General features: G+C 36.6%; 1 protein-coding gene across 1 annotated transcript in view; it reads left to right on the top strand.

Moving 5' to 3' along the window:
• Nucleotides 1-11735, top strand: part of LOC143237802 (cuticlin-1-like) — a 43385-nt gene extending 31650 nt beyond the window's left edge. Inside the window, exons 6-10 of the mRNA XM_076477407.1 lie at nt 865-1013; nt 1233-1314; nt 3199-3361; nt 4078-4261; nt 10293-11735. Of these exons, the coding sequence (XP_076333522.1) occupies nt 865-1013; nt 1233-1314; nt 3199-3361; nt 4078-4261; nt 10293-10516 (802 nt within the window). The 3' untranslated portion in view covers nt 10517-11735. The remainder of the gene's footprint in view (nt 1-864; nt 1014-1232; nt 1315-3198; nt 3362-4077; nt 4262-10292) is intronic.
• Nucleotides 11736-27989: the final 16254 nt, after the last annotated feature.

Here is a 27989-nt window from a genome sequence, read left to right as displayed (position 1 = left end):
GACCTCTATAAGGTAAAAAGCCTAGGACCAAAAAAATCCCTAATCCGGCCTTGTTCGTGTAAAACACTATATATTACTTACGTTATGTTCTACTAGACCTCAATGTTTTCGTTTTGTTCTATTGTCAATAACTTTCCATTCTTCTCTTTTCGAAGTACACCCGACATGATTATTCTGTCACTGCTTCAAGCATGTGATGTCAGATTTCCATATATAGTATTAAATAAAATGTTACTTTTGTCTCTGTCTGACTGTCATACTTTCCTTGTATTAGATACAACATTCCCGTACCATGAAATGCTTCAGTTTGCCAACTTTATTTGAGTGTCACAGTACGTGTGAATCTAACCTGAGTCTTCTTAAGTTTGGACAACTCTGAACTTACCATTCTAATAATGTCTCTCCTTGGTTCATTACTTTGTAAGGATAGTGCTTCCTTGTTTGGCTACTCTGACCTCGTTTGTATTGGTCATGTGGGTAGGGCGCTTCACTCGCAATCTGAGGGTTGCAGGTTCGAATCCCTGTGACACCACCCATGCTCGCATTTCAGCCGTGGGGCGTTATAATGTGACGGCTAATCCTACTCCATTGTTGGTAAAAGAGTAACCCAAGAGTTGGCGGTGGGTGGTGATGACTAGCTGACTTCCCTCTAGTCTTACATTGTTAAATTAGGGACGACTAGCGCAGATAGCCCTCGTGCAGTTTTGCGCCAAATTCAAACCAAACCTTCGTGCTTACAATTCTATTATCCTATCTGTGTTATTCATTATGAGAGGATTTTCCTGTATGAATGAATACCTTGCCCTTTGTTTTATCGAGTACCAACCTTATTAAAACTGTATTTTTTATTTCTTGTGATTACAGCATGCTCGGTACAACACCCATGTACGCCACCGCCGCAATGCCAACGTGTCACATGAAAATTTTTCAAGGAGATCCAGATCACGCATTTGTTGCTGAAAATGTCAAGATTGGTGACCAACTCACACTCCTAATTAACATCGATGTTCAGGGTTAAGTACAAACATTATAAGTAGTTGTTATCAGATATCGCTAATCCTTCTTTGTCTGCAAAATAGAACCTTGATTTATTGTCGATTCATGTTAAGGTTGAAGAAGCCAGAACAGAAAAGGCGGAATATATTAAATTTGTTATTGCAAGTAGCGAATAAATATCACATATGTAACAAGTTCATGTTTGTTGTTATAACTGAGTTCATGTCTTATCTTAGATATCTATGGTATGAAGGTGACAAACTGCTTAGTTCGAGATGGACTAAACTGGGGAGAACAGCCTTTAATCAACAATAATGGGTAAATATCTACTATTTTAAACTTTTCTGTTTTTGAAGAGACCGTATTTAAAGATGTTAATAACTTACGTAATATTTCATGGACCAAAAGCTTGTTTGTTTTTGAATTTCGCACAAAGCTACTCGAGAGCTATCTGTTCTAGCCTTCCCTAATTTTGCAGTGTAAGACTAGAGGGAAGGCAGCTAGTCATTACCACCCACCGCCAACTCTTGGGCTACTCTTTTACCAACGAATAGTGGGATTGACCGTCACATTATAACGCTCCCACGGCTGGGAGGGTGAGCATGTTTAGGGCGACGCGGGCGCGAACCCGCGACCCTCGGATTACAAGTCGCACGCCTTACGCGCTTGGCCATGCCGGGCCGGACCAAAAGCATCTACGTGCTTGCTCTTTCAGTCGTGGGGGCGTTATAATGTGACGGTCAATCCCACTATTCGTTGGTAAAATAGTAGCTCAAGGGTTGGCGATGGGTGGTGATGACTAGCTGCCTTTTCTCCAGTCTTACACTACTAAATTAGGGACCGCTAGCGCAGATAGCCCTCGAAAAGCTTTGCGCGAAATTCAAAACAAAACAAACCAATAATTACTCTATGAATACACCACGAATTCATTTCAGGAATTATCTTAATTTTGGTTGCCTCACAAAAGAATTTACCAAAGCTTGACTACCTCGACTCGACTTTTCTGACTCTTTGTTACTCAAGGTTGATTTTGCAAAATTTATTTATTTCAATTAGCTACGCAATGTAAGGTTAGGGTATACTATAGAGAAAATAGTACTCGCCCTATAATTTTTGGGAAACTATAAAAAAGTTGTTTTTTATGACATTTACATAGAAAATAAATCAAAACAACGAGCCTATAGCTGCTTATTATAATTGTATTTAACTCTCTATCTATGAAAATACGATGAAAAAAGTATTCCTTGAATTTCTTTTTAAAATAGTTCAATCTATATTGCACAAAAGAGCTGATGTGAATTATATGTTGGTAAGATATAAATTGGTGCGTTACCTAGAAGTAACATTATTTAATTTAAAACCAATGAAAATAATTCCAAAGCTTGTTTAGGCTGTTACCTGTAAGTGAGACCAGTCAACCACAAAACTGTTTGTTTGTTTTGTTTGTTCTTGGAATTTCGCACAAAGCTACTCGAGGGCTATCTGTGCTAGCCGTCCCTAATTTAGCAGTGTAAGACTAGAGGGAAGGCAGCTAGTCATCACCACCCACCGCCAACTCTTGGGCTACTCTTTTACCAACGAATAGTGGGATTGACCGTCACATTATACGCCCCCACGGCTGGGAGGGCGAGCATGTTTAGCGCGACGCGGGCGCGAACCCGCAACCCTCGGATTATGAGTCGCATGCCTTACGCGCTTGGCCATACCAGGCCCACAAAACTAAGGCACTTATATAAATATTAAGCAGCAATGGCATATTACTTACCTAATTCCCTAATAGTCAATCCCACTATTCAATCCCACTATTCGTTGGTAAAAGAGTAGCTTAAGAGTTGGCAGTAGAATGGTAATGGCTAGCTGCCTTCCCTCTAGTTTACACTGCTAAATTAGGGATGCCTTGCGCAGATAACACTCGAGTAGCTTTGCGCGAAATTCAAAAACAAACAAATGCACACTATTGTACGTGTTTTATAGCTTGTGTTCATTTATAGGCCTAAAGTGTCTCATGTTTAGAGTAGAATTAAGTAACGCATTTATAAGAAAGGTACACAACAGGCTGCCCACACTCTGTCCATGGAATCAAGCACCGGATTTTAGCGTTATACGTCTGTTAAGGTATTGTTGATTCACTGAGGAAGGAGGCTAAAATATTGTGACTTGTAATTTTCTTACAATCATCGCTTTCTTAAAACTTTATTTCAGGTGTCCAGTGGACCTGGAGGTAATGGGCCCTTTTGACTACACCCTGAACAAGACCCGAGCGATAGTGACATTCAAAGCTCATAAATTCCCCTACACTTCCTCCGTCTACTATCAGTGTAACGTGAAGCTGTGCCTAAAGCAGAGTGGTGGCTGTGATGATGTGGTAGGTTGTATTAACCATTGACTTTCAGGATCTAAGTCTTACTAGCTCTATATGTTCAAGTATGTTTATTTACAAAATGTCAACGACTTGTAAGGAATTTAGCTAGGCCTTTAGGAAAGTTTAATTGCCGTTTGTGATCAGTAATGAAATGTCTCAGTTACATATTAAAAACTTTATTTTGTTTCTTACCTCACGTATTTTTTGTTTATTTTCATAATAAATCAGTGGTTTGGTGACCAATTTAAAAAAAAAAAAAAGCGAATAAAATCCCACTTTTGATGCTTACGTCCAGAAGGTGGCAGGGTGAGAACTTAACGTCGCCTCATCTTTGAGAAGTGGTTGAACGTCATTTACCCGTGTGTACTCTTAACAACACTCTTATAAAGAAATAACGGTTTAATCTTTTCACTGTTTGTATCACTAAAGTTAATATCTTTAGTGCTTTATAATTAGGCTTAGTAGCCGTTGAGAAATCAGCAGTAAAAAGATGGATATTTAGACAAAATTTACTACCACATCCAAAACTGCGTATTGTTCTTCAATGAACTAGCTGGACTGGTTCATAATTTGGGAGTTGTTATAGAATAGAAATAGTTGTGTTTCATATTTGAATATACCGTACGGTTGTCAACTGACTTCTGCAACTTGATTACTTACTACGCAAAAACTGAAACGTTATAGAAAAAAAAAAAAAACTTAGATTTTTTCTTCTCCAGCCGCCGAAGTGTGACGTCAGTGGAAATAACCTCTTGAAGCGTCGGAGAAAGAGAGAAAGTGATTTAGAAGAGAAAGGTGATCTTGAAGATTTGAAACAAGAGGAACAGAACGTGCGAGACCTCAGCATTGAGGTCTATTCCGGTCTGTACGTCAACGAGGTTGACAACCTGGAGAAAAGCGATGGTACGTTCCAGCTGCTATGAAATACTAATCTTTACTTACATTGGTGTGATAATTTTGTATAAATAATAAAACGAGATGTAATTAACTTATGAAGTTACATAGGCCCAACATGATCGGGTAACTAGGGGGCGCTGGACTCGCAATCTGTGGGTCGCAGGTTCGAATCCCCGTCACAACAAACGTGCTTGTCGTTTCAGTCGTGGGGCGTTATAATATTACGATCAATACCACTATTCGTTGGTAAAAGAGTATTCCTCGTGTAGCTTTGCGCGAAATTCAAAGCAAACGAACAGTGAAGTTACGTCCTCGGCTTATCATGAACATTTCACCCACAGTAATAAAAGTCTGAAAATTTAGTGTATGATTATTTGTTTGTTTTAAAGTAAAGTCACATTGGGCTGTCTTCTCTGTTCACTGTGGCGAATCGAACCCCAGATTTTAGCGTTATAAACCTGTAGAGTTAACGTTGTTTCATCTCGGGACGTGTGATTATTAAATAAATTACACCTGTGGTTTCGCCAGTTTCAAAAAGAAACCTGTTTATTAACTGCTCCCTTACCCTTTCTTAGTCATTTATTTGTTTGTTATTTCATTCAGTTAATACAATAATCATTATTCCGATATGTATTACATTATTGTGATCGTCATTCAACTGAGCCTGTTAATACAATAATCGTTGTTCCGATATGTATTACATTATTGTGATGGCCATTCAGCTGAGTCTGTTAATACAATAATCATTGTTCCGATATGCATTACATTATTGTGATCGTCATTCAGCTGAGTCTGTTAATACAATAATCATTGTTCCGATATGCATTACATTACTGTGATCGTCATTCAACTGAGCCTGTTAATACAATAATCATTGTTCCGACATGTATTACATTATTGTGATCGTCATTCAACTGAGCCTGTTAATACAATAATCGTTGTTCCGATATGTATTACATTATTGTGATGGTCATTCAGCTGAGTCTGTTAATACAATAATCATTGTTCCGATATGTGTTACATTATTGTGATCGTCATTCAGCTGAGTCTGTTAATACAATAATCATTGTTCCGATATGTATTACATTATTGTGATCGTCATTCAGCTGAGTCTGTTAATACAATAATCATTGTTCCGATATGTATTACATTATTGTGATCGTCATTCAGCTGAGTCTGTTAATACAATAATCATTGTTCCGATATGTATTACATTATTGTGATCGTCATTCAGCTGAGTCTGTTAATACAATAATCATTGTTCCGATATGTATTACATTATTGTGATCGTCATTCAGCTGAGTCTGTTAATACAATAATCATTGTTCCGATATGTATTACATTATTGTGATCGTCATTCAGGTGAGTCTGTTAATACAATAATCATTGTTCCGATATGTATTACATTATTGTGATCGTCATTCAGGTGAGTCTGTTAATACAATAATCATTGTTCCGATATGTATTACATTATTGTGATCGTCATTCAGCTGAGTCTGTTAATACAATAATCATTGTTCCGATATGTATTACATTATTGTGATCGTCATTCAGCTGAGTCTGTTAATACAATAATCATTGTTCCGATATGTATTACATTATTGTGATCGTCATTCAGCTGAGTCTGTTAATACAATAATCATTGTTCCGATATGTATTACATTATTGTGATCGTCATTCAGGTGAGTCTGTTAATACAATAATCATTGTTCCGATATGTATTACATTATTGTGATCGTCATTCAGCTGAGTCTGTTAATACAATAATCATTGTTCCGATATGTATTACATTATTGTGATCGTCATTCAGCTGAGTCTGTTAATACAATAATCATTGTTCCGATATGTGTTACATTATTGTGATCGTCATTCAGCTGAGTCTGTTAATACAATAATCATTGTTCCGATATGTATTACATTATTGTGATCGTCATTCAGCTGAGTCTGTTAATACAATAATCATTGTTCCGATATGTATTACATTATTGTGATCGTCATTCAGCTGAGTCTGTTAATACAATAATCATTGTTCCGATATGTATTACATTATTGTGATCGTCATTCAGGTGAGTCTGTTAATACAATAATCATTGTTCCGATATGTATTACATTATTGTGATCGTCATTCAGCTGAGTCTGTTAATACAATAATCATTGTTCCGATATGTATTACATTATTGTAATCGTCATTCAGCTGAGTCTGTTAATACAATAATCATTGTTCCGATATGTATTACATTATTGTGATCGTCATTCAGCTGAGTCTGTTAATACAATAATCATTGTTCCGATATGTATTACATTATTGTGATCGTCATTCAGCTGAGTCTGTTAATACAATAATCATTGTTCCGATATGTATTACATTATTGTGATCGTCATTCAGCTGAGTCTGTTAATACAATAATCATTGTTCCGATATGTATTACATTATTGTGATCGTCATTCAGCTGAGTCTGTTGATACAATAATCATTGTTCCGATATGTATTACATTATTGTGATCGTCATTCAGCTGAGTCTGTTAATACAATAATCATTGTTCCGATATGTATTACATTATTGTGATCGTCATTCAGCTGAGTCTGTTAATACAATAATCATTGTTCCGATATGTATTACATTATTGTGATCGTCATTCAGCTGAGTCTGTTAATACAATAATCATTGTTCCGATATGTATTACATTATTGTGATCGTCATTCAGCTGAGTCTGTTAATACAATAATCATTGTTCCGATATGTATTACATTATTGTGATCGTCATTCAGCTGAGTCTGTTGATACAATAATCATTGTTCCGATATGTATTACATTATTGTGATCGTCATTCAGCTGAGTCTGTTAATACAATAATCATTGTTCCGATATGTATTACATTATTGTGATCGTCATTCAGCTGAGTCTGTTAATACAATAATCATTGTTCCGATATGTATCACATTATTGTTGTCGTTACTCCCGCTCCATGGCGAGAATATTGAACGTATCTCAAGGGGAGGTCGGTCACATTATAGATCAGCCAACGGTAGCAAATTCATATTTAGAGAAAAACGGTCAAAATACAGATAAACTGAAAAGAGAATCTTATGTCGATCAATTCTTTGATTATATTTTATATTTGTTACTGTTAAATTAATAAAAGAAAACATTGTGGGATAAAGATTGCACTCTTTGAGTGTCTTTTTAGCTTCTAATAAAGCATTGTTTCCATTGGATGTTTTTTTATTTTTGCAAAGTACACGAAGCATTAGTTGCCTTATTGGTTCACTAACATCGTTATGGAAGCAGAGGAAGACCAAATTATTATATTAAAATATAACTTTATTCTTTTATCAGTTATAGTGCAATATAAACACTGCCCATGAGAGAAACTCAAACCTATTGAGATGGAAAAGGAATTGAGATTTTCAACCTGAACAGCCCATTGTGTGCACAATAAGCTGAAAAACAACAATAAGACAATTGTAATGTTCATTTGAAAGTGTGGGACTGGCGTAACGTATCCGCTTTAGCCTCTCTTGAGCAGTCCGTCACGCCTACTACTCGAATATGGCTTGTCAAGCTAATAGACATAAATCACCGACACACTTAGCTCAACTGAAAATGATTGACACATATGATGTTAGTGATTCAAAATAAATTGTACAATCAATTATTAACAAAAATAATTTGAAAATATAATCCCAAATGTTACCAATAATATTCAATATTTTCATTTTGTGGTTGTTTGACTAAAAAAAACACTTAAAATTGGACATATTTTGCAGAAAACACAATGCTGCAGTGATCAAGCAGGTGATTTTTAGCCGCTGCTTAGTGGCTCATAAAACGTTCTGAGTTGTGTTTTTTTAAGTACAAACGTTTAACTCATGGCACCATCTATTGACCGATTTGAGATCTAATTAGACACGAGGCTATTAAGGATTTCCTCTTGTTTTCCTTCATGAAACCAGAAGAATGAAATTTACTGCTACTGTTAATCGTTTTATGGTTTCTTGTTTTTCTATAACCAAATAAATTGGAATCTCTCCTCTCACTTTTATTTTCTTCCAAAAACCATCTGGGCAATCTTTTACTCGGTACATATAGTTATTCATCCAATTTAAAACTATTTGTCGGAAAAGATCGTAGACAGTTTATGGAAACGTGGTGTTTTCTAAAATTAACAGGCTTGAGTTGATAAAAGATTAAATAACATTGTAGTTCTTTGTTATTTTGTTAAATTGCGCCTAAAGCTACTCGAGGCTTGTTTTCGTTAGCCGTCCGTAATTTAGAAGCGATAGATTAGAGCAGTAGTTTCCAACCTTTTTTTGTGTCCCGCACCCCTAAAAAATTTTAATGTGTTCTCGCACCCCTCATAGTAATTATTTATTTAAGAATAAAGGTGAAGGTGGCCAAAACAAATGTTATCCCGCACCTCTGGTTGGGAACCACTGGATTAGAGGGAAGGTAGCTAGTAAAAAAAATCACACACAGCCAGTGGGTTTGATCGTCACACTATAACGTTCTAACAGCTGCAAGGGCGAGTACGTTCGGGGAAGGATTTGAATCCGTGACTCGCATATTGGCAGGATGTTGTGGTTTAGGGTAATAAAAATATGGGCAGAAAAAGACCGAGTTTAGCATAGCCAAGCGTGTTAAGGAGTTCTACTCCTAATCCGAAGGTCGCGGGTTCCAATCTCAGTCGCACCAAACATGCTCGTCCTTTCAGCCGTGGGGGCGTTATAATATTACGGTCAATCCCACTATTCGTTGATAAAAGAGTAGCCCAAGAGTTGGCGGTGGGTGGTGATGACTAGCTGCCTTCCCTCTAGTCTTACACTACTAAATTAGGGACGGGTAGCGCAGATAACCCTCGAGTAGCTTTGCGCGAAATATATAAAAAAAGGCCACACAAACAACAAAGCTACGATTATTGCTATTTGAAGGTAAGGTGAGCAACACAATTAAATGTATTATTTAAACACACGCAAGTCCCATTGAGTAAGACTTTGCAGCACATTATAAAATATGCACAAGAAACACGATGTCCGAAGTTTAACATGAATATCCGTTGGACTAACATAAAATTGCTCGTCTTTGTACCTAAATGAAATCTGAGAAAGAGTATTTTAATATTCTTCACAAGTATGTTCGAGAAACAAATTACTTTGTGTTTTGTACGAGTCGCTCTAATCGCTGCTTTGATAGTGGGAGCGATGTGTGTTTGGTTTCATTTGCATTTCGCGCAAAGCTGCACGAGGCCTGTCTGCTCTAGCCCTCCCTAATTTAACAGTGTAAGATTAGAAGCAAGGCATCACCACCCACCACAGCCAATTCTTGAGCTACTCTTTTACCAACGAATAGTGGGATTGACCGTCACATTTTAACGCCCCCCACGGCTGAAAGGGCGAGCATGTTTGGTGCGACGGGGATTCGAACCAGCGACCCTCAGATTACGTGTCGGGTGCCTTAACAACCTGGCCACGCCTAGCCGCAATGCGTGTTAAAATTATAATGTGATGTTAACCATGGTGTCTGTTTATCAGACTCCCGTTTGAAAAGCTACGCGTGAGCTCAGGGAAAGCTCAACGTACATTTTTGAAACGACGGGGAGAGTTCTTTGCTTGTGCTTAATCTGTGCTCTGTCCACCACGGGTATCGAAACCCAATTTCTAGTGTTGTAAGACCATAGACAAATGACGGTAGAACAGACATGAATAATGTCGTTGCTAAGTTTAATGTCACAAGCAGGATATTCTACACTAAATTGTCACGAACTAATCACACTATCATTCACATCTCAATATGCGATGTGGCTTATGGTTTGTTTGTTATGTTGTTGTTGAGTGACTCTTAGCATGACTGAAATGGTCAGTAGTTATTTTACACAGTGGTTAGTATAAGTACCTCAGGTTTATATCTGTGTGAAACCAAGAGTGCAACACAGTTATCATTTCTAAAGTCCTGGCATAATTTAAAATGATAGATTAACTTTTCCCGTCACTGATGTCTGGTAATTTTGTTTGTATCGTATAATGTTTCTTGTTTTTTAGATACTAGAGTAGCAACGCAGCTGTCGGTAGCAGAGGACGAGTTCTGTGTATCCACCAGAAAGTTCGCTATTGGTATTGCTGTGGCTGGAGTCTCCTTGATGTTAGCCGTTGTGTTATTGGTGGCTTGCATCCTTCATCGCCGTCGTAGGAGAAAAGGGATCCACACAGCTGGTAGTTCCATCTACTCTGGACCGTACTCTAACGCCGGTTACAGCAGAGAATAATCCTCAACCGCTGCAGGACAGCTTCACCGTAAAATGGGCACGCATTAAGAGCAATGCATCTTGGGACTAAAACACGCTAGAATGATCTTCTTTGTTACGTGATAATATTTTCCTGTTCTAATTATCACATTTCAGGGTCATTTGTAGGCAGGTATTCTGATATGTACATTATGTTTTTGAAAATATATTTTTATGGTTTTAAGAAGCGTTTGAAACGAAATCGATCAGTATTCACTACTTCACGTACTTCGTGAGGGATATATGATGGTTATGGTATAGTTTGGTACTATGCATCTAATTACATTGGCTTGTCTATTTTTTAACAGATATTCCGTCAATTTTGACGGAGGTGGAACTTGGGCGGGTCCCTGTAATTCTATCTATTATTTCAGGTTACTATCGGTGCTGTAACTTAATCACTTTTGCTCTACTCTACATTTGCTAGTTGGCTCTTAACGTGGGAAGATAGAGCAGAAGCGCCAGTAATAAAAACGATTTTAGTCTTAGTAAATCTTTCAGTTTTGAAATGTAAGATGTATTATTACTTTGGTGAAGACTCTGTGATATTCTTGAAACTTCTACGAGTCGACAATGATGTTTACGTAAGCATTATCTGTATCATTGCTGTTCAACATTTTCCAATATCATTCAACCTTATAAGGTTGTCACAATAGTTCACTCATCGAGTTCGAAAAACAAGACAAAAACTACTGATTTAAAATGTAAAGTTTATTTTTTATAACTTAAATATGTATCAAACTACAACTACAATAAATACAACGTAAGAAGCAAACGTATTTATGAAAGTACAACTAGAATGAATACAACATGAAAAGTAAACGTATATATCAAAATACAACATAAACAAAAAAGTAAACGTATGAATCAAGATACAACTAGAATGAATAATAATAACTAATGAATTTTTGTTTGTTGTTGAATTTGTTGATTATACTCATTTACCATAATATTGATATTATTAATCCCTGGATAAACCATTTATCCAATTAAGAATCACTGATCTATAGCGAAACAACCAGTTTTGAACAATAAACCAACAGAGTATGGCCGTTTTAGACTCATTGTATCTGTTCATTATTAGCCTTGTAACAATACTTACTTCATCAAGTGTTGCTTTGGCTCAGGGTCAAAAGCCGAAATTGAATATGAAAAAATTTTGTATTTGTATAGAAGGAATAAAAATTCGTTTTCACACAGGTACTAACATGTACGTGTGTTTCCGTTGTTTTCACACAGGAGCTAGCGTGTGTTACTATTCTTTTCACACAAACGTGTTACTGTGCTTCCATGAAAACTTCAGTGCTATAGCCTTCTTTATAGTATTACTTATTTTGATAGTTTGTATATTTTACAGTATTCAGATTAAAATTAAAAAAACAGTGTATTAGTATGCCCATGAAAGTCTATTAAATATTGAACGGTAAAAATAATTTTGAAGACGCTGAGTTCATTGATCTTCTTACATTTCTAAACTTAGATTTGTGGTATACTGCAAAGAAAACTACAAACTGAAAAAGCTAGTTTGAAACTATTAAATACAATCGGTTTAATGCTGACATATAACCTAGGAACGTCATGTACGTCTTACGTGCTTTTCTAACCGTGAAAGTTAAGCCTAATTAATAATAACACCGGGATAGGTTACTACTAGATGCTATAAGTGGTATAACGACGCATATTCCTTGGTATAGTTTATCTTTAACGTCATGTATGTGTTACGGGTTATTCTAATCGTGAAAGTTAAGCCTAATTAATAATACACCGGGATAGGTTACTACTAGATGCTGTAAGTGGTATAACGACGCATATTCCTTGGTATAGTTTATCTTTAACGTCATTTATGTGTTACGGGTTATTCTAATCGTGAACGTTAAGCCTAATTAATAATACACCGGGACAGGTTACTACTAGATGCTGTAAGTGGTATAACGACGCATATTCCTTGGTATAGATTATCTTTAACGTCATGTATGTGTTACGGGTTATTCTAATCGTGAACGTTAAGCCTAATTAATAATACACCGGGATAGGTTACTACTAGATGCTATAAGTGGTATAACAACCAATATTTCTTGGTATAGATTATCTTTTCAGCGTTTCGCATCAAAACGGATCAGTTATCGCGAAGTGGTAGCGATAAAGGTTTATATTTAAATACAATTCATTCTAAAGTAAATCATTCCTTAAATGATATTTTAATAATCGATCTGACAAATTTAGAATTATTTATTTTCAACAATCTTTTCATCATAATTTGCCCTCTGCTGGCTTAACAATAAGTCTGAAGGCCTAAAACACTATAACACTAAAACCTAGATTTCGATAATATCGCCCCCCGCTAGTACAGCGGTATTTCTCCGGATTTACAACGCTAAAATCAGGGGTTCGATTCCCCTCGGTGGGCTGAGTAGATAGCCCTTTGTGGCTTTGCTATAAGAAACACACACACACACACACACTTCGATAATATCACTGGTGGGGAGATGTGTAATTTTATGCGTTATAACAAATAAACGAAACTTACTTTTTTGTTCATAATTGTCTTTCCGTTGATGCTATTATAATTATTGAATGCTAACGAAGTACGTACGGAATGTTTTTAGTGCAAGAACCATCACATGTAATCTCTTCTACACATATATCAACCGGCCCAAATGGTAAAGGTATGGTCTCCTATTTCATCTATACATTAAGTTATGATCTGGTGTAAGGTGCAGGGTTTTGAAAGAAGAATCTCTTCTACCAACCTCTACTCAAAAAGTCAGTTCCGGTGGTAAGCATTACGGAAAATTATTACATTTTGTCTTGCCTTTAAAGAGTGGTGGTATGGAGATTTTCTTCGAACTTTTTTTTGTAGTCTTTTGATGATAAAGTGAAATATTTTGCTTATTTAATGTCTTCAATCACAATGGCCAGAGGTTCTTTTCTGTTGGTGACAGATCATCGTTTGGTAGTATATTTGTAGTGATGTAATAAAACAACAATAACTGAGTACGCCATCTATGATTTTTGTAGTATTTTAGCCATAGTCTTGCAAATAAAAATATATTTCTTAAATATTTGTCATTTTTCTTTTTCCTCCTGTGTGGACGTGTGAATTATTACGCTGTAAGGACCGTTAAGAATCACATAAATATTTTAAGTTTGTTTTGTTTTTGAATTTCGTGCAAAGTTACTCGAGATATATCTGCGCTAGCCGTCCCTAATTTAGTAGTGTAAGATTAGAGGGAAGGCAGCTAGTCATCACCACCCACCGCCAACTCTTGGGCTACTCTTTTACCAACGAATAGTGGGATTGACCGTCACATTATACGCCCCCACGGCTGGGAGGGCGAGCATGTTTGGTGCGACCAGGATTCGAACCCGCGACCCTCTTTTAGTAGTTTTAGAACTCACCCGAACAGTTTTGAATTTTTAATGAAATGAAAAATGTACTGTTTTATATTAATGGATACTTTTCTACACTAACACTGCTGTGAATGGATTTTAAAGTTTAAAGTTGTTTCGTTATATCAAAATAATTATACAGTATTTACAAGCTTCATAAATTACTAGAGTTTCCCGCCAAAGAATACCGTGTTCTGTTGATCAAACTTAGGGAATTACGCTGGGATCGAGGTTAGTTCCACCACTTGTTATTTTGTTCCTTTATCTTTGCGAAAGATTATGTCTGGAAAACTGTCCACTGAACATTAAGCCAATGAAATATCGAAGTTATACAGATAAAAAAAATGAAAATATATTTACTTTGGAACATCAAGGAGAGCATTAACTTTCCATTCTGTAAAACAAATGTTCATCTTAACAATAGTAGTCTTGGATGTGAAGTTTAACATAAAAAATACTTACAAGTGTATATTTGAGTTTTAACATTTTAACTTTTTTCTAAAACAAATTTGATTCATTTATCAGCTTGTCGTTTCTATAAAATATCCGTGTGAAAACTTTCATAAGATATTCGACAGCATCAAAATGTTTTAAAATAAAAAGTGTTTTTTTTTTCCCTAAATAGAATGATAAAGGTTACTATGTGTAATTATTCTGATAAGGTTGACAAGTTAAAAAAAACTTCTGAAATAAAAATAAACCCAATAATACTATATATACAGATAAACATACAATTAATACGAAAACCAGTTTATGCTGGTCCTTTCTCAGAGCTTATCCACAAAGGTATTTTAGAGAAGTGTTAAATCTAACAATAAAAATTGAAGTTTTTCAGATATATAAAGAAATAATTTCATATTTAAAAGCATGAAAGGTTATATATAAATTTAAGTATTCTAGGTATATAAGTTTAACTACCAGGTGATAACAAACATTAATTTAAAATCATTTCAATTTAATGACGAATAATAAGCGTCGTGCATGTAATGACGCACTTGGTGAATGTACGTGTGTGTTTTTCTTATAGCAAAGCCATATGAAACTCTCTTCTGAGCCCACCCATGGGCATCGAACCCCTCATTTCAGCATTGTAAATCCGTAGACATACCGTTGTACAAGCGGGCGCCTAGTAAATAAGACGTCGTGTTGTTGTTTTTTTATTTAAAAAAACAGCATGTTTACGATGTTTATTTGAGGAAAGACTAAAAAAATGATGGCTTGTAAACTAGACGTTATCTGTAACCTATTTACGTTTAACTCAGGAAGGTGGTTTAGAATAAAGACCGTTTCCATGATAAAGTAAAACCTGATGGCTGTCTCTGCTAAGTTCGCGACATTGAGTGATTGTTTGAGATTTTAAACTAAGCAGGTTATTAGTATTGAGTGGTTATAACGCCCACTTCGGTCGACAAATGTTTCTTTGTACGCACTTACTATCAATTTATGTTGTACTTTTATGATCAAATAAGTAGGTTTAGTTGCACAACATGGGCTAAGCTAAATAAAAATTTTATGTGTTTTGTGGTTTATGAGGTAGGAGGTTTTAATCGCGTTATCTTATTTGTTTTAATAGAGGAAGGTTTTACTTTTGTTATGATGTATTAATGTTCTTAATTTTAAGTATTTTGAAGTTATCAATCGATAGAAGAGAAATGGGATAGAAAGTTTTATTAAGCAAGAATAAGAAATGTTCTTAACTATTGTAAGTTGTGTTTGACGTATTATGTTAATTATATTCGATAGAATATTGAGTATGGTGCATTAATGGTTATAAGATTACAAAATCTCCGGTCACGACGAATATAGTAAATCTTTTCTGTTACGTTTCTTTCTTTTTACCAGTTATAAATTCCAGTTGGTAAAAAGGGAACAGATTTTTGTAGTAAATCTTATTTCAAAACAATAGGGCGGGCGGTCGAACTTGCAATGGTTTGTAACTGGGTTCATTAAATAAAAAATTAACACAAAAAAGTAAAAAATATGACCAACTCTAAAAATATCAGTTCCTATTTTAGTCTCGGAACAATATAGAAGTCCTGGAAATCATCGAAGTTTCTTTAACCAGGTGGATTACAACCGTTTATGAACACAAACTTGCACGATAATTTTAGAGTCGAAATAAATACTTTTAGAAAATCTCAATGCTTAAATTGTGTGTGAATACTATAGATCAGTGGTCCACGAACCCCTGTTGGTGTAAGAAGGAGGTACTCTATGTGGCCCAAAGTGCGAGCCATATCAAAAACAGCACTGTTCTACTCATTAAGTTTGATTTTATTCCGATAGTAAGTGAAATCGGGTAGGGTAGGACCAGTAAGTGGCCCGTGGGAACTATTTTTTACCACGTTAAAGTGACTCGCGGATAAAAAAAAATGTTTGAGAACCACTGCTACAAATGATATTGTTACTTTATAAATTAGTTATTTAGAAAGGTCCCTCAAAAAGGGGAAAGTCTCTTGAAAAGGCCACCTGTTTTCACCACTTGCACCACTACGTAGTAGTGGATTGTCTTGTCTGTCAGTAAGTCAGTAGACGCTAAAATATCGTCTCATAATAGATGCTTATCTTTGCAATTGCCACTGTCGTGACGTTAGTGAAACGTGAGAATGCCGTGAATTACGAGAAGAATTATGCACTCTGTAGACTACATACAGTACAGCATGACATATGAACTTCAGAAGCAAAAAATAGAAGTATTTGTTACTCTTTATATTGGCTATATTTACTCTTGAAACAGAACAATTTCGGGGACCTTCGGAAGTACATCTAGTATTGTGTATGACATTAGTAACGGCTTAATCCAACGATCATTCTGTATGTATTACTTATCAGAGTAAATTCAAGAATATTAGGTAAAGAGAAATTTTAATTATGCTTGGTTACAACATTAATTATACTCTTTGAGTAGTATCATCCAAACGACTATAATGTTAATGGCCCGGCATAACCAGGTGGTTTGAGTGCTCGACTCGAAACATGAGGGTCGCGGGTTCGAATCCCAGTCACATCAAACAGACTCGCCCTTTCAGCCAGGGGGAGGTTATACCGTGACGGCTAATCCCACTATTCGTGATAAAAGAGTAACCCACGAGTTCGCGGTGGGTGGTGATGATTAGCTGCCTTCCCTCTAGTCTTGCACTACAAAATTAGGGACGACTAACGCAGATAGCCCTACCGTGATAAATAAACAATCTATATACAAGAGCTATTTACGCTAACAGTCTCTAATTGTGACAGCATCAACAAAGTACTTTTGGGATACTTAAACGAATAATGGGATTTGATTATCATTCCTATAAAACGCCCACCGCCCCAAAGTGCAGAACGTGTTTTTGCTGAAATGGGACATACATCATTGGACCCTTAAATTCATAGTCCATCATGCAAATACTGGTCCACTTTAAACTACGCCACCTGAGAATCACATCCTTATATAGTACCAAAACATTTTGGTATTTGTGTATCCTTCACTTAATATGCAGGAGTTGGATAGTCAAATACAGTTAATAGGGAAAGAAAGATTCCTTGAAAGCAGAAGATTTCCTGTTTGTTTCCCTCTGGTTAATGGACTTTGCCTGGCTTATCATAGGAAATGAGTAGTTTTCAAAAATAATTAATAAAACAGCAGCGCACGGCGTTAACAGTCTTTTTTATCTTTAATAGGAATGGAAAAGAAAGAATAATAAGTGATCGCAAAATTATCTTTGTCGGAGGAAAATGGTAAAAGTCCAGTTTCTGAAAACACTTACAGTATTGGGTTTATTTCCTGATGTAAGCCTCTTTTTTTCAATAATTGATCCTGAATACGTTGGAATGCGCCCCCAGTGCCACAGCTGTATGTCTGCAGACGTACAACATTAGAAACAAGGCTTCGATACTCGTGGCAGGCAGATCACAGATACCTGTTTGTGTATCTTTGTGCTTAACAACAAAGAATTTGTTTTTGAATTTCGCGCAAAGCTAGATGAGGGCTATCTGCACTAGCCGTTCCTAATTTACCAGTGTAAAGTTAGAGGAAAGACAGCTAGTCATCACCACCCACCGCCAACTCTTGGGCTACTCTTTTACCAATGAATTGACCGTCACATTATAACGCCCCCGCGGCTGAAAGGGCGAGCACGTTCGGTGCGACCGGGATTCGAAAAGGCAGCTAGTCATCACCATTCCACTGCCAACTCTTGGGCTCCTCTTTTACATTATAACGTCCCCACGGCTGAAAGGGCGAGCACGTTTGGTGCGACTGGGATTCGAAAAGGCAGCTAGTCATCACCATTCCACTGCCAACTCTTGGGATACTTTTTTATAAACGAATTGACCGTCACGTATTTAATACCAAAAGTTACATCTTTTGGAATTTGAGAAAATGATAAACTTAACTTTTAATGAATTATTAACAACTGAAAAATAGATGTCGTTTTCGTCATATCTTGAAGTTATTTTTGATAACTGTTTATTAACAACTGTGAAATGGACTGATTGTCGCATGTCTTGAAGTTATGCTTTTATAACTCTTTATTAACAACTGAAACCCCTCGGTAGGCTCAGCAGATAGCCCGATGTGGGTTTGCTATAAGAAAACACACAAACACACACACAAACAACTGAAAAATAGATCTGGTTGTCGTCATATCTTGAAGTTATTTTTTAATAACTGTTTATTAACAACTGTAAAATAGATCTGATTGTCGTCATGTCTTGAAATTATTTTTTGATAAATCTTTATTAACAACTGAAAAATAGATCTGGTTGTCGTCATGTCTTGAAGCTATTGTGTGATAGCTCCCTATGAACAACTGGGGCGTTGATATGATTGTCGTCATGTCTGATTGATCTAAAGGTAACGTCTTGACGAAACAGTGTATTAGCTTCATGTTAATAACTGGAGAGTTGACCTGATTGCCGGCACTATTGATTGATATAGATTTGTTTTGAAGTTATTACGTATTAACTTCATATTAACAACCGAAGAGATGATGTGGTTGTCGTCATGTTGTGTAGTAAAGGCTCGTTAAGGATATGAATACTGGTCGGGTTGTCGTCATGTCTTAGTGATGTAGCCTCTCTGATGGCACAGTATGCCGAATTATAACACAAAAAAACAGAGTTCTCATGCCCCTGGTGGGCACATCACAGACACATCCCACTTCTTATATCAACAACAAACAAACAAAATTATTAAAATTATTCTAGGACAACTCCTTATTAACAACTGTAAAGCTGATCTGTTTGTCGTCATAGTTTGTTAATAGGGTTGGCAGGTCGTGGACTGTGTGATAACAGCTTATTAACAACGAGAACTGAGGCTGTTGTCATTACAATAATTACGTTAATGATGTTGATTGATTTACTTTGAGAAAGTAAGTGGTGTCAGCTTATTAGAAAGGCTGTACAGTAAGTATAGTAATCGACAAAATTCCTATTGCTGTCATACAGCTTTTTAAAGCAATAAAGACAATTACAACAGCGCTATCTACCAAACTTGCTATGAACTACTGTGGGGGACATGTTGCGTCTAGTTTTAGGTACCTTCGCCTTAGGGCTTTGAGATTAACACAAACGTTGCAAATACTGCTGATGGCGGGAAATGTATACACGGTGTTGGGGCAATACACTTTACAAATTTTCTGAGAAATTGTAACGAAAGAAGTTCTTTGATTAAGCTTCAAACATTTATCTATTGATTTTGTTTTAAGTCGTGTTTCTTAGAGGTTACGATTAATACTACGAGTTAATTTGAATAAAAACTTTATTCATATTCCTGACGAACAGGAAATATTGAGTTTTAGTTTATAGTTTCTTTTTATATTTATAAATTTCATTCAAAACTAATCCTGGATTACCGGCGCACAACCTCCTAAATTTGAGCTGACGGACTATGACGGCCAGTTCCACTATTCGTTGGTAAGAGTTGGTAAAATTAGGAACGGCTAGCGCTGATAGCCCTCGTGTAGCTTTGTGCGAAATTCCAAAAAACAAACAGACAAACCTAACAGTAGCAAACTTCCCGTATTCTGTTTGACCTTTGTCCGTAGTTGTGATCAAGGCTCAACGACGCTTGAAATAATGACTTATGTCAGAATTTTAAAGTCAAAGACATTACTCAATACGATACTAAATCTACTGAATAAAATTACAACAGCGGTAAGTTAGAAACCACGTTTGCAAATAAATAATAGCGCGACTTTCCTGGAGATTCGATGGGAAACGTGGAAACAAAAGTCATTCACACATAGAGGAAGAGACTAGGAGACCCATACGAACGCTTGGTTGCTCATGGTTTCGTGTACCCCCAACATTTATTTTTATTGGTCACTAATTACACAAAAAACACATGCTATTCTCTGTCGTTCCTCAATCAAGGAAGGACATTTTGTAAGTTCATGTTTTAGGACATTGACTTTCATTATAAGATAGTCAGGTCCTCATTTCCTCCATGTTCACAAACTACTGTCCTGAGATATATCTCTTCTACCAGAAGCAATTTAACTTTCATATGAACAGCGAGTGTAATATCAAACAACAAAAATGAAGGCTGCATTTATATAGCATGTAAAATGTATTTTTCGTCTTTTTTTTTGAGGATCAATCAAACGCAACGTTGACGTTTCTTTTGTTTCAGAATTTCGCACAAAGATACATTAAGGGTATTTGCGCATAGTTGTCCATAAATGTGTACCAATACGACTATAGTAGAAAGCAACTCGTCAACAGCACACTCACCGTCAACTCTTACAGTACTTTTCTCTGACCAAACAGTGGGATTTGACCCTCACTCTTATAACGCACTCACGGCCTCAAAGTGCCGACAGCGATTTTGCGACAATGATTGATTAAAACAAATAAAACATGTAAAAAGAAAACTAATAACAAAAAATAAGAAAAATTGAATGTGAGATAGAAACGTGTCTAAAGTATGTGTGAAGGAGCCAGACTGTGTAATCTCACCTGTAACTTGGAGTCTGTTGGTTTAGTGTCTCCTCTCCTAACATCCCAAAGGGTTCTCCTTCATATAATACAACCAATAGGAAGACCGGCTTACAGTGTAATCCATGTCACTCACACAAAAGTTTCCTACTAACTAGTTTTGAAAAATGGTGAGACAACTGAACGTTTCTGTTCAGCACATTTATCTCCACAATCGTCTCAGTGCTCTAAACATGCAACATGAAATGTTCTAAACTGTCACTAATTTAGTTGATATAATATGTCACGAGCTGGCACATCTCTTCTCGTGTTTTCATGACATTAGGGACCGAAATCGCTTGATTAAACTCTATCTTCATTTGACGTAGAAAACTGGTATCCCATTTCCTAATAACCCTGGACTAAGTGGCTAGTGTCAGCCAGTATGTTAAATCAAGAGACAGGGGTAGTGTTAAACTAGTCCGTCAGCTTTTTGTTTTGTTTTTATTTCGCGCAAAGCTACTCGAGGGCTATCTGCGCTAGCCGTCCCTAATTTAGCAGTGTAAGACTAGAGGGAAGGCAGCAGCTAGTCATCACCACCCACCGCCAACTCTTGGGCTACTCTTTCATCAACAAGTAGCGGGATTGACCATCACATTATAACACCCCACGGCTGAAAGGGCGAACATGTTTGGTGTGACGGGGATTCGAACCCGCGACCCTTAGATTACGAGTCGAACGCCTTAACACACCTTGCCATGTCGGGCCCGACATGGATGAGAAATGTAACAACCCTACAGGACAATGGCCTATCTCACCAGATAACCCAGCCCTTGGCAACGCAATGTATAATCTGACCCCGTTGGCAATTAAGTCATTGTCTTCTCTAAGAAACAGAAAAACAGAGATGCGCTAATTGTTCCCAGTAACATCAAGAACAGTCAATTAAAGTCGGGATTCGTATTGAGATATCTGTTCAAACAGGTGATAATTTTTGCCGTTAAGAAGTACTCACGGGTATGAGACAACAAATCACAAGCCTGCTGGTTAATTTTTTTAACTCGGTAGACACTAATCAGATATCCTCCTTTCTTTGCTAAGCCTCTCCTAGTCCGAGATCATAATACTTTGTTTTACTAAGTAAACATTCCAGACACGTACGAGAGTGTTGACCTCAGAGTTCTCATCATGCTCGTCACCAGGCGGAGCGCTGTATCCATCAGAGGTCAGAATGCCTATCTACATCGTGACTAGTTTTTGTCTGGCTCATAAGGTAGCCAGTTATTTAATGAAGTAACCTTAGAATGATGAATGCACAGCAATATGTGTATGTAAATAAGTACAAATAGCGTTCTTTAACCTAGAGGCCAGGAACACCACTTAGAATTTCTTCACAGTAATTTTTACTTCCCATAAAATATTTTCATATCAATATAAAACATTGATATTAACGTAATGCAATGGTAATTAATTCCACACTAAGAAACAATACCTTATCTTTAAACACAAAATGAATAGTTAGGTTTTAGAAACTCAAAAGAGAGAAAACTTTGAGTTCGTGATGATGTAACAATGATGTTCGCTCGATATTGGTATTAACCTTTCTATACCAAACAACCACAGCAGTTAAAGACAACTGATGGAAGACAATAAATATATTTTAACATAACACAGATCATATTTTACCCTTTCTATACCAAACAGCGACAGTAGTTAAAGGCAACTGATGGAAGACAATAAATATATTTTAACATAATACAGATCATATTTTAATCTTTCTATACCAAACAACCACAGCAGTTAAAGACAACTGATGGAAGACAATAAATATATTTTAACATAATACAGATCATCTTTTACCCTTTCTATACCAAACAACCACAGTAGTTAAAGACAACTGATGGAAGACAATAAATATATTTTAACATAACACAGATCATCTTTTACTCTTTCTATACCAAACAGCGACAGTAGTTAAAGGCAACTGATTAAAGACAATGAATATATTCTAACATAACACAGATCATCTATTCTCTTTATATACCAAACAGCGACAGAAGTTACGGGCAACTGATGGAAGACAATAAAACTATTATAGTTGTAACATATATCATCTTCTTCATGGATATTAGAGATATATGAAGTCGGCAGTTAATTCATTGTTTAATTAATCCATCTGAAAACAAAAGTTTCGATTCACTAAAGAACAATTTGTGAGGAGTAGAATCGAAGCTCAGACATTCTAACTTAAAAATAAACATTTTTACTGAAACCAACTAAATTATGGACTTAGAGCTTAACATTTGACGTTTTCTTTACTTAATTTGGAACGCACATTCAAACATTTAATAATCAGTGCATTCTGTTTAAAAGTGTATATGAAATGAAGCCATCCTTCAGTATCTGTTGTTCATTTATTGTCGTCTGAAATTCACAAAATACATACATTTGAAATAGTGATTGAACTGAACCAATATTAAATTTTAAAGTTTCTACTGGAAAAAATAAATAAATAAATTTAAATCCTCAATATTAGGTTCAGGATCTTCCAGTTATTAGTTTTTGTAGTGTACATGTAATTGCATCTAGTGTGAACTATGCAATTGCCAAAACAGCAAAAAAATATACATATAAATCACGAAAAACAGAAATGGTTAGGGAAATTATTATGGAGTTTTGGTTAAGAAAATTCTAATACAATTTTTATATATATATATATTCTCGCAAGTTGATTACACGTTCTATGTTTATTAAGTTGAATTTTATTAATTAAAAGCAGTCCCGGCGTGACCTAATTGTTAGTGATTCGGGCTTTGTCTAAAGGTTCAAATTTTGACACAGATACAGTTTTATGCGCGTTATAAACGTAACAGTCAGTTCCTTTATAAGGTTTTTAAAATCTGACAAAAACATTGCTGTTGCGCAAGTTATTGACTGCAATCCTTCTGGGCAGTCTTCTAGTGGCACCGCGGTATGTCTGCAGACTTACAACGCTAGAAAACGGGTTGGCAAGACACAGATAGCTCACAGTGTAGCTTTGCGCTTGACTACAAACTAAACAAAAAAATATTGTTTTTCTTTTCAATGCTGTTAAGAAATTCCAGTACCTTTGCCCTTCCAATGGCCAGAGGTATGTCAGCGGACTTACAACGCTATACAACGGGTTTCGATACTCGTTGCAAGCAGAGCACAGATAATCCACATGTACCTTTGTGATTAACTTAAAAAATAATTTTTAAGAAACTTCTGGCCAGTAATTCAATATTAAGGTCACCTAGACCTGAATCCTAGGGGTGTTTGACCTTGTCGTTTACACTACACGTGGGTAAAATATTATTCAAGCAACTTTGAAAAACTTGAAGATTGCGAAGCCAGCATATGGTTCAAGTTCACCTAGTAAAACAGTTTCTTTCTTTCCAACGTAATTGAAATATTTTTTTCGTTACCTATTAAATAATTTATTCTACATTTCTTAACAGTTGTATGTTGTTGTTGTTGTTGTTGTATTCATAATTGCAGTAGTACATGTTTTAAACCGTCATTTCTTTTGTTGAATAAATTGTGCGATAAACTAATGGCGCCTCTTCTGCACTCTATTAACATTTCATAACAATTTTCATTCACTATTCATTCAAAACATGCGCGTTGAAAATGTACCAGCCCTGAGTGAAATTTAAAATAACAACAATAGAAAAACAACAGGCTGAAATTAAGACTGTTCTATCTCTGGATTAAAAACTAGTCGCTCACGAGATCTGTGCTCACTTCATCTCAGAAGATGATTATAACGATAGGTTAGATGAACATTTATAAGTCATACGCCCCGAGGTTGGCGACCTACAGGTCAGTGAACAGATGGCTCTTGTGATGTTGACTTTCTCTAACCCTTGTCGGAGATTACTTTTCTCTCCCATGGTTTGACTGCGATCCTCACCATTGAGCTCTTATGGCAACGCGGTAAACATGTAATAAAGAATCGTGTTTACGGCACGGACACCCGCAGAAATTTTTCTGGGGGAGGAGGGGGGTTAGAGTAGAATTGTGAATTGAAAAAAAAAATTATATACATGTGTTAAATAAAGAAAGAATCAATTCAGTTTCCCATTTTACAGGGGGAGAAACTGCCTTCTAAGCACCACCCACCCTTGTACGCTCATGGTTTACATTTGCAACATACATTTCGAAAGAGCATATTTTCTCCCTTTCGTTATTTCAATTGCTTATTTCTAAAAGAAACCTAGTGGGAAAGATGTATTTCATTAAGTACAATGTCATGGAATATGCAAGTTTGAACTCGCGTGTTTCAACTGTTGTTACACTTCAGATTGCAAAACAACATCAGCTACAAGAGGAAACTGTCATAGGTTTCCATAGTTAGAGTTTTTTAAGTGAACCAATGATATAATTCTGCTGCTCAGCAATATCGGTGTGTATTGTCCTCTATCTCAACTTAGTCTTTTGTCTATTTGTTTGTCGAACTCGAGAGATACTGAATTAGCCGCCCCGAATTTCGAAGTAATACACTAGAAGGATTTTGCTTTGTTTGTTTTGAATTTTGCACAAAACTACTCGAGGGCTATCTGTGCTAGCCGTCCCTAATTTAGCAGTGTAAGACTAGAGGGCAGGCAGCTAGTCAGCACCACCCACTGCCAACTCTTGGGGTACTCTTTTACCAACGAATAGTGGGATTGACTGTCACATTATAACACCCAACGGCTGAAAGGGCGAGCATGTTTGGTGTGACGAGGATTCGAACCCACGATCCTCGGATTACGAGTTGAACGATTTAATCCACCTGGCCATGCCGGGCCTCCTATTTGAAAGTGGCATTGAATGCCACATTTATAATACACTCAAACTTTTCCAAACCTCGTCATTTTGATCCAGTCCCAGTAAGCCAACCACTAGACCACATCTGGCTTACGTGGTTTGTACATTAGTGTTAAAACTTCTGAGATATATGAAATTATATATGGAAGAGGGAACCCGCGGTAACTCAATGCTAAATTTATAGTTGAATTTTTGTAACTGGTATTCTAATGACTTTAAATGCGCTTCAAGCTTCAGACAACACATTTTTCACTGAATGTATTTCGGACTTTGTGAAGATTAGACTAATACCAAAGTTCAGAACTACATCACTGTTTTTGATAATCACGCAAACCCGAAGATTGTTTTGTTTTTTTGTTTTTGGAATTTCGCACAAAGCTACTCGAGGGCTATCTGTACTAGCCGTCCCTAATTTAGCAGTGTAAGACTAGAGGGAAGGCAGATAGTCATCACCACCCACCGCCAACTCTTGGACTACTCTTTTACCAACGAACAATGGGATTGACCGTCACATTATACGCCCCCACGGCTGGGAGAGCAAGCATGTTTAGCGCGACGCGGGCGCGAACCCGCGACCCTCGGATTACGAGTCGCACGCCTTACGCGCTTGGCCATGCCAGGCCCAAACCCGAAGAAAGTTTTCTTCTAATTTTTGGACATTATGAAAAACGGGGTTGCTAAACAGCCCAGAGAGTCTATAATGTATTTGATATTCGGCTAAATACAATTGGTTTTCCTTACGTTTTGAATAACAAGAAAAGCAAGACTACTAAACAGTCCAGAGAATTTTTAAAATATTTTTCTTAGCAGAAGACTATACATACATATATGCATATGCAGTGGGTTATCGAACCCCGGATTTTGTCGTTGTAAGTCCGTAAACTTACTACTAATCCACCAGTTAACAGCTGAGAAAGTCTTTGGTGTCTTTCATACTCAAACCCGAAGGAAATGTTCTCCTATGTTTTGGTTCTCAGTGAAATCAACGGAACAAAACTTATGAATAACAAGAGGAACATATACGGTCCTCAAAAAATGTGAAAATGTACCCGCATATCCGTCGTTATCCACGTACACAGACTATTTTTTACAGGACAATGAGGAGTAATATTATACACACGTCTACCAAGTTTCATCAAAATCCGATCATTTATGACTAAGTTATAGAGCAAAAATAGCGTGAAAAATCGTCCCCTATGTTAACATATAGGGATTTTTTTTTCGTGACCTTAAGAACTAGTCACTTCTAAACTGGGCCGTAGTTCAAATGTATACCAACATTCGTCAAAATTCACTGAGCCATTTTTGGGGAGTCTTGCTGACAAAGAGTCTTACAGGGGTAAAAACAAGTAATAAGAATCACGTAATTATAACGTGTGTGGTTTTATTTAATTATCTTCAAAAATAAGCAAAAGTTCAAATGATAAACATATTCACGAATTTTGAATAGCGAGCGACGCTGACACATTCACATGACGTCAAACGTCTTTGGAGTTTGCTTCATTGCTGTGACGTAGTAAATCATCATGAAAACGTCATACTTTTGAACATGTGCATAACGTATTTTTCATGTCAAGATATTTTTATAATAATTTGTTAATAATTATTTTGATCTAGGATCTCAAATGTAGCTCAGACTCTTCACTAGACGTTTCATAACGTTTTTTTTTTGACAGAACGTGATCGAATCATGTCGCAAAGCATCAACTTAGGATTACGAGTCGCACGCCTTAACACGCTTGGGCATCACTAGAAGAAACGTAGCTAATAAACATTACCCACCGCCAAATTCTAGGCTACTCTAATTAATATTTGAAATGATCATCATATTATACTCCCCCTTCCCCTACACACACACACACACACAAGTATTCTCAGTAAATCAACGGTAAGTTTACGGGCCTACAAGTTTAAAATTCGAGTTTTATTTTACTTGGTAGTTATGATAACCTATTCGTTAAGACAATCAATTAAGCAAACTGTATAGGACAAACAAAACCATTATAATTATAACCATCTCTACAACAAAATGTCTAAAAAACAAAAGGCCTGGCATGGCCGAGCGCGTAAGGCGTGCGACTCGTAATTCGAGGGTCGCGTGTTCGAGCCCGCTTCGCGCTAATCATGCTCGCCCTCCCAGCCGTGGGGTGTATAATGTTACGATCAATCCCACTATTCGTTGATAAAAGAGTAGCCCAAGAGTTGGCGGTGGGTGGTGATGACTAGCTGCCTTCCCTCTAGTCTGACGCTGCAAAATTAGGGACGGCTAGCACAGATAGCCCTCGAGTAGCTTTGTGCGAAATTCCAAAACAAACAAACAAACAAACAAACA

This window comes from Tachypleus tridentatus, chromosome 13 (assembly GCF_004210375.1).
Source record: "Tachypleus tridentatus isolate NWPU-2018 chromosome 13, ASM421037v1, whole genome shotgun sequence".
Taxonomy (NCBI): Eukaryota; Metazoa; Arthropoda; class Merostomata; order Xiphosura; family Limulidae; genus Tachypleus; species Tachypleus tridentatus.
This window is presented reverse-complemented; position numbering and strand designations above follow the sequence as displayed.